Consider the following 12,377-nt stretch of genomic DNA (forward strand, 5'->3'; position numbering starts at 1 on the left):
AGGTGAATTGTGTGAGGTCCTAAGGACTGAGTTTAAAAACCACTGTACCTAGTGCATGGGCTATGATTCACAAAGCAGTTCAATTTTGCAATTTTATGTGTGCATTTTGGGGTACTCCTAGTTTGAGTCCATCCAAACCAGCACATTCGTGACCATTTATTGTACCTGTATTCAACACCCTGGATAAATTTAGATGAACATACTGTCAATTTTTGTAATTTGATGTTCGCTGCCAAACCTTTACCACTGTGGTAATGGTGTTAATAATCTTCTTTCTGTATGCAGGTTTTATGCTGATTATAGGCTGTGAGGAGGACATCCTCAAACTACAAACTTTTAGTTCGGCAGGTGCAAGCTATGTTTTTTTTTGGAGCTGTGCAAAGTTTGCCATCCTACATGACGCCCTCAGTGCCACGCCACCAACCCTCAACACACTGATTAAGACTCTCAGACAGAGCTGTACATCACACAGTGGGAGCCCTAGTCAAGCCCACACTGGGAACAGCGTCTGGTGGGGAGTTTGACTGGGGTGGTACATCTATCAAACCATAATGCGGAGATCCTAAGACTAGCTCTGGGGGGGACAGAAGACTCCAGTAAAACAGAAGGTATGGCGGCTTTTAGCTTTTTTCCCTGCCAGTGTGGAAGGTCACCATCACCTGCACCCACACTAGACCTGGTCTAAAACCACCTCAAATTTACGGTCCATGAGGAACACTTCCAGTTTCAGGCATTGCAACTTGATCTTTTCACTGCTACTCTTATCTCCATGAGTGCCATGGCAGCTTATCTTCGGTGCAGACATATTACAGTCTTTGCTCCTCTGGCCAGCCTGTTTATACTGACTCAGTCGCCATAAGTCCTTGGTGGGGTGTTTGCATGCACATATGATAGATTTTCTTCTCCAGTCCCACAGATGGATCATAAATTGAAGAATGAATTCTTCATTCTGACTCGACATTTGGGGGCCTTGTTGGAATCCTAGGTTCGAGTGTTTCTCCCTATGGACAAACTTCAGGAATTAAAGACACCGATCCTTCTACACTTCCATCCCTGCAGATCCTGGGCTCTCTAGCCTCCTCCTTTGGCATGTGCTCCGTTTCACAGGGCCAAATGTAATAGCCTCTGAGTTGCGGGTGGTTCAGCATTTTCTGAGGGTTTTTTATTTTAAAGCAGCAATTCTTTACAAGGCCAAACCAGGCTGATTTTTTTCTTTTTTTCTTGTAAATGATCGCTGCCTTCAAAAATATATTCAGACTCGCAGAAAATACTGAATAGATTTTTTTTTGAGTCTGAATACTGAGCGGTTGTCAGACATGAGCACATATTGTTCTCCTTTTCTGATTCGTCACAATTAAGTTACCTCCCTAAGTTAGTTTCTGATTTTCATCAACCAAGTGATCACGGACCCTGCCTTTACAAGCTCCTGATTCTTCACTTTGGATGTTATGTGGTCTCTCTGCATTTATGTAGATTGGATGAGGGATCTCCATAAAATGTCCCCCTCACACAAACTGAACCTGTTTTCCCTTGAAGTCTACCTGGCATCTCACCGGGAAGTGCCATCCGTTTTTCTAATGCAATAAATAAAAACTTCTGGGGAGCTGCCGGGGGAGTTCAAGGGGAATCTAATAAGATACATCACTAGTGATAAAAAGCACACTCAATGGGCCGCTGATGATCTGATTTTGATATACCAATCATGCTATGATCTACAGGATCTGATACGCACGGGATCACACTTGATCCCAGACACCTTGGTCGATTTTTTTTTTTTTTTTTTTATCAGATATATCGGCCCAATCTGTCAGAATCTAAGGAAATCGACCTGTTTATGGGGGCTTTGAGACAGAATTTTTGTTCTGTGGGACTTTCACAAACTCTGTTGACCACGTAATAAGTACTCTGATGTGGTCCTTCTTAACCTGGCCATGGTATCATCTTGTTCTTCTAGTTTGAAACTTTAAGGACCTCTCGCCTGTGCGGAGCAACTTCGTGAAACGGCTGTGTGCTCCTCTTCCAGTACGTTTCTTAAGTTTGTTACTTTGATACTGTGGCGGATGCAGCCTTTTAGTGTCGATTTCTCAGCAAAGCTCGGGAGCTTTTTCTTCCTTAAGTGAATAGCTTTTGGACCTGTACCCCTATGAAAAGGAGATTATTTGTTCTTGCCTATGATTGATGCCCATCCTGATGCACCTGGCTTGCATGGTTTTGCTCTGCTTCCAGTTCCCCGGTCTGTATGTTTAGATCTGAGTGTATGCCGGTCTAACTTATACTTATCACTTCTGCCTTGTACTTGCTAGCTTACTGGCTGCCTGTGGCTGGGGGAGGGTAGAAAGGAGGAGCCTAGGGAGCTGGCAAAAAAAATGTTAGCTGTTTGGTACTGAGACTCCTACTCACAGCCTATTCCTGGCATAAAGAACAAACTTTTAAATCTTCCTATTCACTAGCAGTGAGTTAAGTTCTAAAAATGTCTTGTTGTTGTTCAGCCTTTGTGACGTTTTAGCTACTTCAGGATTTAACATGAGTGTTTTTCCTGCAGAACGGGCGTATCATTCAATCCACAGAGGGGCAGCGCAAAAAATATTCTGATATAAGCACTACACAGGTGAGATGATAAAGGTGGGGATGGAAAGAAGTGTGTTGTGTTAAAATATTAGGTACTTGTGTAGTTTTACGGCGTCACTAGATCGAATGCGATTTGACATGCGATATCGCATGTGTTTTACTATCCAGTTCATTATACCACTATCCAACAGGGCGTGGAGTTTATTTTATATAGTGTGGCGAGCCCGAAGCGTGGTGAGCGGACACAGAATGTATTCCACGGAATTGCATGCAAATGGCATGCAATATCGTGAGTCGCTGTGAATACATTCCATGTCCCCTCGTGGGGCTCACCACGCTTCGGGCTCGATGGCTCGTTGCGCTCGCCACTATATAAAATCAACTCCACGTCCTAGTGGATGGTGGGGTAATGAACTGGATAGTAAATCGCATGCGATCTAGTGGCGCCGTGAAACTACACAAGTACCGAATATTATTATTGGGCAAAAATGGTGGAGGAGGATGCTTGGTAAAAGGTAATTTATTTGCGAATATTTTCTTTATAGGATCGATCACCTTTTGTGTACTCGCCAATAAGGATGGAGAGCCATGGTCATCCTGCTGACGAAAGTTACGCTCTGGATGATGATCATCCCTCCTATTTGTCTTACAGTATGTCTGACGAGCCTCGCCACAGCGACATTCCTGTAAGTGCTATATTTTAATTGGTCCGACATCATCTTCACTAAATCTAAAGAGGCAATTTGATTTTAAAGCAAAAACAAGTGGTTCCAGACGTGTTTCATGTATACAGAATACTGATGCATGACTCCCTCTATTAGCTTCTTGTCTGTGCTTCCTTGATTTCTACCCGGCTTTGTTTTTTTTGTTTTTTTTAGATGTATGTTAACATTCTGTTGCTTCTAGCAAAAGTTTGCATTGCTAGGACCTGGATGGCACCTGTTCTGGCTATTCCCCAATGGGTAGTTCTGGTTAGTCTGGGTAGTTACTGTATGCTTCATATATCACAAAGTGAGAATGGTAGAAGTTAGACTGTTCCAGCAAATCTCTGCCTTTAAGAGAAGAGTGCATTTTGTCCATTTAAAGTCTGGCAGGTGTGGTACCCTGCTGACGCATCCTAGTGTGAAACTAGCCGACACCATATGTTAGTCTCTGGTTCTTAAATATGTCTTATTTATTGATCTCTGCATAAGTTTTATTAAAAGTTCATTTTGTTTCCATACAAGTGATGATACTTTATTTTTCTGTCATGCTGCGTACTCTTCTGTTTTTGAAATACTTCTTTCTGCAGTTAATATGAAGATTCAGATTTTTTTTTTCTGTTTTATTTTGTTAATGGAAAACTTCAAGAAAAATTACTTTATGTAAAAAATCAAGAATTGGTGCAGTTTTCTAAAGTTTGTACTGCAGTAACATAGAAACATAGAATTTTGACGGCAGATCAGAACCACTTGGCCCATCTAGTCTGCCCCTTTTTTAAACAGGTTACCTTAAACCATATTTGATCCTTATTTTTTTTGTAAGGATATCAATATGCCTATCCCAAGCATGTTTAAATTGTACTACTGTATTTGCCTTTCTGTGAAGTAACACTGTTAGTGCACTAACACTTTGAGTCCAGACATCTTTGAAGTATTTCAAAACAAAAATTATAGAATAATGACCGTGCTCCTGATACTGCAAACCTAGATCAACCCCAAGACTCCTAGAATCCTGAAGAAATATGTGGTAAAAGAATGGGTGATCTTAGGCGCTGTATCCTCTCTGTGTCCTTTACAGTGTATTCAGTTCCCTCGTCCAGATGTTCAAAATAGGACACTGTCAACTGACCTGTATTCAGTGCCCTATGTGCACATCAGGGTTTCTTTACTACTCCTTCCGGTCCACAAGACTACTGCAGGGCATAAGTCCCACACTCTGGAACTACTGAAAAGGTAGAACTCACCAAGGGTCAAAGCCCTATGTTCCTCAAAAGGTATCTTTGCACACAAATGGGCATCACAGATGAATGTCCTGTCCAGTTGGTGAAAAAGTAGATACTTTATTGCATAAACACAATCTGACACTCCAAAAAAGTAAAATTCTATTAAAGTCCATAAAAATGACAGGGAGACACTTGGCACTTGCAAGTTTTTATGGGTTGCTCTCCTATCCGGATAGGGACTCACAGCAAAAACAAGCAAAGATTCCAGGTACCAACCTCCTTCCACCAACGCGTTTCAGGCTACTGATAGCCCTTTTTCAAGGTATGGAGGATACTGGTAGATGGCTGGTTTTTATACCTGCCCTCGACCAGATCTTACCTAAAACGTGGAAAGGAAACTATTCCTTTACTCCTAAAATACATCCAGTTTAAATACAAAACATCCGGCACATAATATTATCCACTATAAAATACATACAATATATACCGCAAGTCACAATGATCGTTTAAACAGTGGTATTGGGCATTATTTATAAACCATTTATATACAGCACATAACATAATCCACCATCCGGACTTTGAAAAAGACCATACAGCAAGTTACAGGTGATGTTAGTTTCTTTCTCCTTGCGTTTGTTCTGGTTGGCGTCCCGGAAGTACGCGACTAGACTTCCAGTTCTAGCGTATCAGCTGGCCGCATCTCTCATCCACCAGGCGGAAGTGCGTCGTATGTTGATCAGTGGAACGCACTCTCTTCCTGGTGTCTGAAACGCATACTGTGTGCGCTTCAATAGCTGCCGTGTTGGTGGTGTTTTCCTACCAACTTAGTTCCGGGCCATCATTTGTGACTTGCATATAGCGCAATTCCCCATAGATAATGGGCGCAACATAAAAATGAGAAATAAAGATATAAATAGGAAATGACGGGCCAACTTTGCATAAAAACATCATGCATATTTTTAATCACTGGTACATATATTATAAAAAGCACTTGAGCTCAAAGCTAACATTTAAACCCAATGGCTCGATGGTTCGCATCTCTAATTGCGATAACCTCTTTTCCCTATTGTTCACTCGCCAGTTATCAGGAACTATTTTGATCCCACAAAAACTGACCATGTGTTTTATATTACTCGTGCTTTTTCTTAAAGTGCAATGATACATTATGGGATTCTACTCCCTTCCTAATTTTATGGACTTTTATCGAATTTTACTTATTCTACTTGTTTTTTGGAGTGTCGGATTCTGTTTATGCAATAAAGTATCTACTTTTTCACCAACTGGACTGGACATTCATCGGTGATGCCCATTGTGTGTGGAACCCGGCCAAAGATACTTTTTGAGGAACATAGAGCTTTGACCCTTGGTGAGTTCTACCTTTTCAGTAGTTCCAGAGTGTGGGAGTGTGGGACTTATGCCCTGCAGTAGTCTTGTGGACCGGAAGGAGTAGTAAAGAAACCCTGATGTGCACATAGGGCACTGAATACAGGTCAGTTGACAGTGTCCTATTTTGAACATCTGGTCGAGGGAACTGAATACACTGTAAAGGACACCGAGGATACAGAGCTTAAGATCACCCACTCTTTTACCACATCTTTGAAGTATTTGTTTAGCAAGTGCAATATGATATTCTCTAAATAAAATGTGTTTGTGTGTGTGTGTGTGTGTATATATTATAAAAATTTTTTTTTCTATAGATAAAGCCTGCTGCTGGGTATTCCCAAACATTAGATCGCCCATATCGTGATGTCGTGGGTGGTGGAAATGCCTACACTACAGTTCCACGCAATTACCATTTTCGTGGACCCGGTGCAGATCCAATGCAAATGATTCCACCTACACAGCATCCTGGCTACAGTAGCCTGTCCCGGCCAAATAATCGTTATCGCACTGTTGAGCCATACAGGGGTCCTGGATATGGTCCTCAGCCGCAAGTCAGAGGACCTGGATTTGGAGGTAGCCAGTCTGATTTACTTGCAGTCAGGTATGGCTCTGAAGATGCGTATGGACTGGAGGATGATCGCAGGAGCCTTGGCGGTTATGTGGATGGCCCGGATTATTCCACTGCTGGAAGGAGGGGTGCCAATGGAGGAGAACAACGCAGGCGAATGAGGTGAGCCAATTGCCGTTAACTTTTTCATCTGTTTATTTTCAGTTAATTCATGAAAAAGTTACCGTGGTTTAGAATATAAGTGTTGGCTAAACTTGACATTCCAGCTGTTGAACTACACATCCCAGCATGCCCTGCATCAGTTTTAGCATGGCCAAATAGTAAAACTGTGGCAGGGCATGCTGGGATGTGTAGTTCAACAGCTGGAGTGTCAAGGTTAGCCATCACTGGCATATAACATTCATCTGCACAGTAATAGTGATATATCTAGTCCAGTCAAGGTCTGCAAGCTGTTTAAGTATTTGTGAAAGGTCTCGTGATCCTTTTTCTCTTTCAATGGTCCTGGTGACACAGCTCACATTGGGATGTAGGAGGGTCCGTAGGAGCCAGGCACCTATCCTAAAGCTTTTCAGAGGGGTGGGCTCCTCCCCCTGCATCCCAGAATCCTCAGTTCGTGTTAGGTGCCCACCGGTGTGGGTGCTATTCTTTAGAGAGAGTTAGGTGTTTTTTTATTTTATTAACTTTTACACTTGGCTAGGTAGGCACAGTGTGAGGATTCTCATTGAATCCTCACACTGACAGCGCAGCAGGAGCTGACAGAAGCGCGTCCTGTCTGGTCTCCCTGTGCGGCGCTGACAGTTTCTATTAAACTGCCTGGGCTCCGGGGCGCTCTGAAACCGGCTTCACGCTAGGTGAGGATCATGGGGGACAGACGCTCTGTGATGGTGGCGGCCATTTTCTGAGGAGCTTACACGCTGAGCTCCTTTCCCAGAGGACAGCAGCGTGTCATAGGCATGTTCCAAGTGGTCCCCAGGTGAGGGGGAGACACTAGGAACTAGGAGATCCTATAGTTGGAGCGGCTGTCTGAGGGTGGTTGTCGCCAAAAGCTACGGACCTCGCAGCAGCGGGGACTTGGTCTCTTCCCTCACTCTGTTTGGCGCCATTCGCAAGACGCTTGCTGCGGAGCTGAACTGGCTGGATTCTTACAGTGTGTTTGGATTTCCTGGGCATCGCTTTCCCCTCTTCTTTGAAGAAGCATCAGACAGATAAGTGGCTGTTGTACATTGGCTCTGTATATAACGCCTGTTACATTGAGCGCATGTAGTGTTTGTACACTCAAATTTGCCCCTGAGCAGATGACTAAAGGGGGTTTGTGCCTTGCTTGCGCTGGTGTGAGACCCATGGGCAGTGAACCCCAGAGGGTAGAGCAACCGGAGCATGCGTGGGCCAGTGCCCTGGGCAGGTCTGTTTATGCTTTAGTGCAACTGTTAGACATGCAGAGTGATGTTATGGTGGCTTCCCCAAAACCATGTCATCCTCTCAGCAGTCTTCAGGCTCCTTGCCTCTGACCCAAGCAGACCCTGGATTCTTACAGGTTATGCAGGACACTGCAAAGGTGATTAGCAGATTTAATGATTTGTTGGACAGATTTTATAGTGATACCGTGGGTACCCCTAAAAGGTCTTATTCGGTGCCTTTGCTTGCTGTTGAGTCTGGAGAGGAAGGAGAATGCACGTCAGACATTCCCTGGGATCAGGGTGATGATTCTGAGGATGCCTCGGCCCCAGGGGTGGAGGATTTGATTGCTGCTGTTAAGCAGGCTTTAAATTTGTCCGATGAGGATAAGACTCCTGTCAAAGGGGTGTTTAAACAGCAGCATAGAGAGGCTGTTGCCTTCCCTGCAGATGAAGGTTTACAGGATATTTTGGAAGGGGCTTGGAAAACGCCCGATAAGAGGCTTCAGATGCCAAAGAGGTTTTTGAGTCTCTATCCCATGCCGGAGGCAAATGCTGACCTCTGGGAGAAAGTGCCTGTTGTGGATGCTTCTGTGGCATGGCTTTCTAAAGCTACTGTGCTACCAGTCCAAAGGGGTGCGGCTTTTAAGGACCCCGTGAACAAGAAACCTCAAGGCCATATTTGAAGGAATGGGGTTTACTCTATGGCCCCTTATCGCGTCAGCCTGGGTCTCTAAGGCCATGATTGTTTGGGCTAGCAATTTGTGTACTATTTTGCATGCTGATCCAGGTGTGTTGCTGCTAGCTGAAATTTTGAAAGCAGCTGCGGAGTATGTACTTGAGGCAGAGGAAGAAACTCTTAAGATGGCTTCTAGAGTATCTACTGTGTCCGTCAATGCAAGGAGAGTCCTTTGGCTCAAGGCCTGGGAGGCTGATAATGAATTAAAAAAGGCCTTAGAGGTGTTGGCCTTTAAGGGAAAGTTGTTATTTGGATCTGAGCTTGAGGAGATTATTAAACAGGCTACAGGAGGCAAAAGTACTTTTCTGCCAGCTCCCGCAGCTAAACAAGCTTCCAGGTTTTCAGCTTTTCGGCCCTCCCCTAGAGGGGGTGCTTCCTTTCGAGGACAATCTTTCAGGGGGAAGTTCCAGTCTTCCAAGGGTAAGGCCCCTAAGTCCAGATTCGGTTCTTTTTCACAAGAAGCCGAACACCAAAGGTGATGAGAAACCCTCAGCATAACTGCCTGGGGAGTCCCCCGTCGGTCATCAAAGTGGGGGGTGCTATGGTTTTGGGAAACTTGGGCATTGTTGGATCGGGATCCTTGGGTGTTGGATACTGTGTCCCAGGGATACAAGATTCCGTTCAAGGGTCTTCCTCCGAGAAGATTTTTACCCACACCACTGCCAAAGGAGTCACGGCTCCGATCTGCTCTTTTGGGGGCGGCTCAGTCCCTTCTGGAAAAGGCGTGGTGATTCCGGTCCCTCGGGCAGAATGGAAGAAATTATTATTTCACTCTGTTTCTAGTGCCCAAGCCGGACGGTACCTTCAGACCGATTTTAAACTTAAAGTCTTTAAATCACCATCTATGGGTAGACCATTTCAAGAGGGAATCTCTGTGGTCTGTGCTTCTCAGCCTGGACCAGGGAGAATTTTTGGCGTCCATGGATGTCCAGGACGCATATCTGCATGTTCCTATTCACCCGGAACACCAAGCTCTTCTGAGGTTTGCAATAGGAGACTGCCATTTTCAATTCCAGGCATTGCCCTTTGGTCTGGCCACAGCCCCAAGGGTGTTCACCAAGATTATGTCAGTGATGGCGGGTGCTCTCCGATTGAGGGGTATCATTGTGATACCTTATCTAGACGACTTACTGTTCAAAGCAGATTCGGCGGAGACTTTGCAGAAGCATCTAGAGGAAGCTATTCAGTTCTTGCGGATTCACGGTTGGCTTTTAAATTTACAAAAGTCTCAACTTGTGCCATCACAGAGGATCCAGGGTACTTATGTATTATCTGGGCTCCTATGTTAAATGCACCCCATTTTTTCATACCCATACTATCCAACTACGCATCGAGTTGTTTTTATATAGTGTGCTCGAAGCGTGGTGAACCCCGCGAGGGGACGCGGCCTCATAAGAAAAACGGGAGCCCAGATATTACAAAAGTACCGGATCCAGTTCTTGGGAGTGATCCTGGATACCCACTTACATCGAGTTTTCCTGCCGGAGACAAAGGCCAAGGACATTTCCCTTCTTGTTCGGGAGATTCTGGGGTCACCCAATCCCTCGGTCTGGAGGGGTATAAAGTTGCTGGGCAAAATGGTGGCGACTTTTGAGACGCTACAGTTTGCCAGGTTCCATTCCCGGGTCTTCCAGTGGAACATTCTGACAGCTTGGTCGGCGAACACGAAGAGCATGAAGTCAGAGAGGATAGAATTGACTCTAGAAACCCAGTCTTCTCTGAGATGGTAGACAGAGGTGGATTCCCTTCAATGGGGTCGGTCTCTGCAGTCTTGGTACTGGCTGGTAGTCACTACCGACGCCAGTCTCAGGGTCTGGGGAGCAGTAGTCCTGGATTTGAGGCTTCAGGTCCTGTGGACTACGGAGGAGTCAATCTTGCCTATAAACATCCTGGAACTGCGGGCTGTTTGGATGGCGTTGTCCCTGGCAGAAGACAAACTGTAGGGTCTCCCCTTGCGGATTCAGTCGGACAATGCCACGACTGTGGCGTACCTGAATCATCAGGGGGGCACACGCAGCAACCTGGCCATGTGGGATGTCTCCCGGATCTTCTTGTGGGCGGAGCAGAAAGTTCCGGCGTTATCGGCGATATTCATTCCCGGAGAGAAGAATGTGGAGGCCGAATTCCTGAGCAGGGAGGAGCTGCTCGAAGTGGAATGGTGTCTGAACCCACAGATTTTCCAGCAGATTACTGTGCGTTGGGGGACCCCGGAGGTGGACCTTATGGCGTCCAGGTTCAACCATCAAGTTCCCAGGTTTTATGCCAGGACAAGAGATCCCTTAGCAGAGGCGGTGGATGCGATGACTTTTCCCTGGGTGGGGAGTCTAGCATATGTTTTCCCGCCATTTCCTATGTTTGCAAGGGTTCTGAAGAGAATCAAGTCCCAAGGAATTCCGGTGATTCTGATAGCTCCAGGTTGGCCAAGGAGATCCTGGTACTCGAGGCTTTGGAGACTATCAGTGGATTTGTGGCGTCTGCCTCAAATGCCAGATCTGCTAAGCCAAGGACTGTTTCTTCATCTGGATTTAGCTCGGCTAAATTTGACGGCTTGGCTGTTGAAACCACCATCTTGAAAAATAAAGGTTTCTCAGAGGCTGTGGTGAATACTATGATCCGGGCCAGGAAGTCGGTGTCCTCTGCCAACTACTATAGAGTCTGAAAAACAAGGGATTCCCAACTACACCAAGCCTCCAGATCTGCAGCTCAGTTTCTGTCACAGGAGCACCACTCCTCCACAATACAGGTATACAAAGAAAGGGACAATAACCAAGCGCTGATCTTGTTCACAATCAATTGATGTGAGTCAATTCAGGTATAACCTTGTCTTGAACCGCCCACAGAATATGTTTCTTTAACTGTAGCAACCTAATGGACCACACTGACCTTAGTGATGGTCCCTATGTACACATAGCGTTTTCTTTACTCTTTTTGTTCAGAGGTCATCTACCGCTCCAAAGGTTAAGGGTGAATGTACTGACCTGGGTGTAGGTCCCTATGTTCCCGTAATGGTTTCTTTCGGAGCTCAGGTTTCCTCAGATCAGAACACCAGTACCGATAGCAGGTTTCTTTTAAAGAAGTTTTATTGTCACAGATAAAAATAGTAAAAATACACAGGAGCCTTTACCAGGTGGAGCCAACAAACATTATAATCCTCCTCACCCGGGATGAGATTGGGATAGAATGTCCGCTCAGATGGAATAAGACAAATGTTGGTCCCTCCTGGTTCTGGCCTCCTGATTACACCAACGCGTTTCTGACAGGGTCCTTCCTCAGGGTGAAGAAAACGCTATGCGTACATAGGGACCATCACTAAGGTCAGTGTGGTCCATTAGGTTGCTACAGTTAAAGAAACCTATTCTGTGGGCGGTTCAAGACAAGGTTATACCTGAATTGACTCACATCAATTGTGAACAAGATCAGCGCTTGGTTCCTGCCCCTTTCTTTGTTTACTATAGAGTCTGGAAGATCTATATTAGGTGGTGTGAGACAGAAGTCTCATACTTCCATATTCCGTCTTTCTATGTTACTTTAGAATTTCTGCAGGATGTAGGATGTAAGTACAGATATCAGCTCTGTCCATATATTTTCAGAAGAAGATAGCGATTTATTCCGGAGGTACAGACCTTTCTGCAAGGGGTTTCCAGGTTGAAACCACCATGCAAGCAACCAGTGGCACCCTGGGATTTGTCTCTGGTGCTGGAGTGTCTTTAAAAGCCGCCTTTTGAGCCGTTAAGGGTCGGCTAACCGTAAGTTCCTAACATGGAAATTTGTGTTCTTATTGGCTGTTTCCTCTGCAAAGAG

General features: G+C 45.1%; 1 protein-coding gene across 7 annotated transcripts in view; it reads left to right on the forward strand.

The window, feature by feature from the left end:
- Nucleotides 1-12,377, forward strand: part of CTNND1 (catenin delta 1) — a 101,811-nt gene that overhangs the window by 49,221 nt on the left and 40,213 nt on the right. For all 7 annotated transcript variants that reach the window (XR_014444367.1, XM_083146115.1, XM_083146116.1 and 4 more), the window contains 3 exons: nt 2,543-2,608; nt 3,114-3,254; nt 6,190-6,605. Coding sequence is in view for 6 of the 7 variants with exons in the window: in XM_083146115.1 (XP_083002241.1) it covers nt 2,543-2,608; nt 3,114-3,254; nt 6,190-6,605 (623 nt within the window). In the remaining variant the exon portion in view is untranslated. The remainder of the gene's footprint in view (nt 1-2,542; nt 2,609-3,113; nt 3,255-6,189; nt 6,606-12,377) is intronic.

Source organism: Crinia signifera, chromosome 6 (assembly GCF_055691185.1).
Source record: "Crinia signifera chromosome 6, ASM5569118v1, whole genome shotgun sequence".
NCBI lineage: Eukaryota > Metazoa > Chordata > Amphibia > Anura > Myobatrachidae > Crinia > Crinia signifera.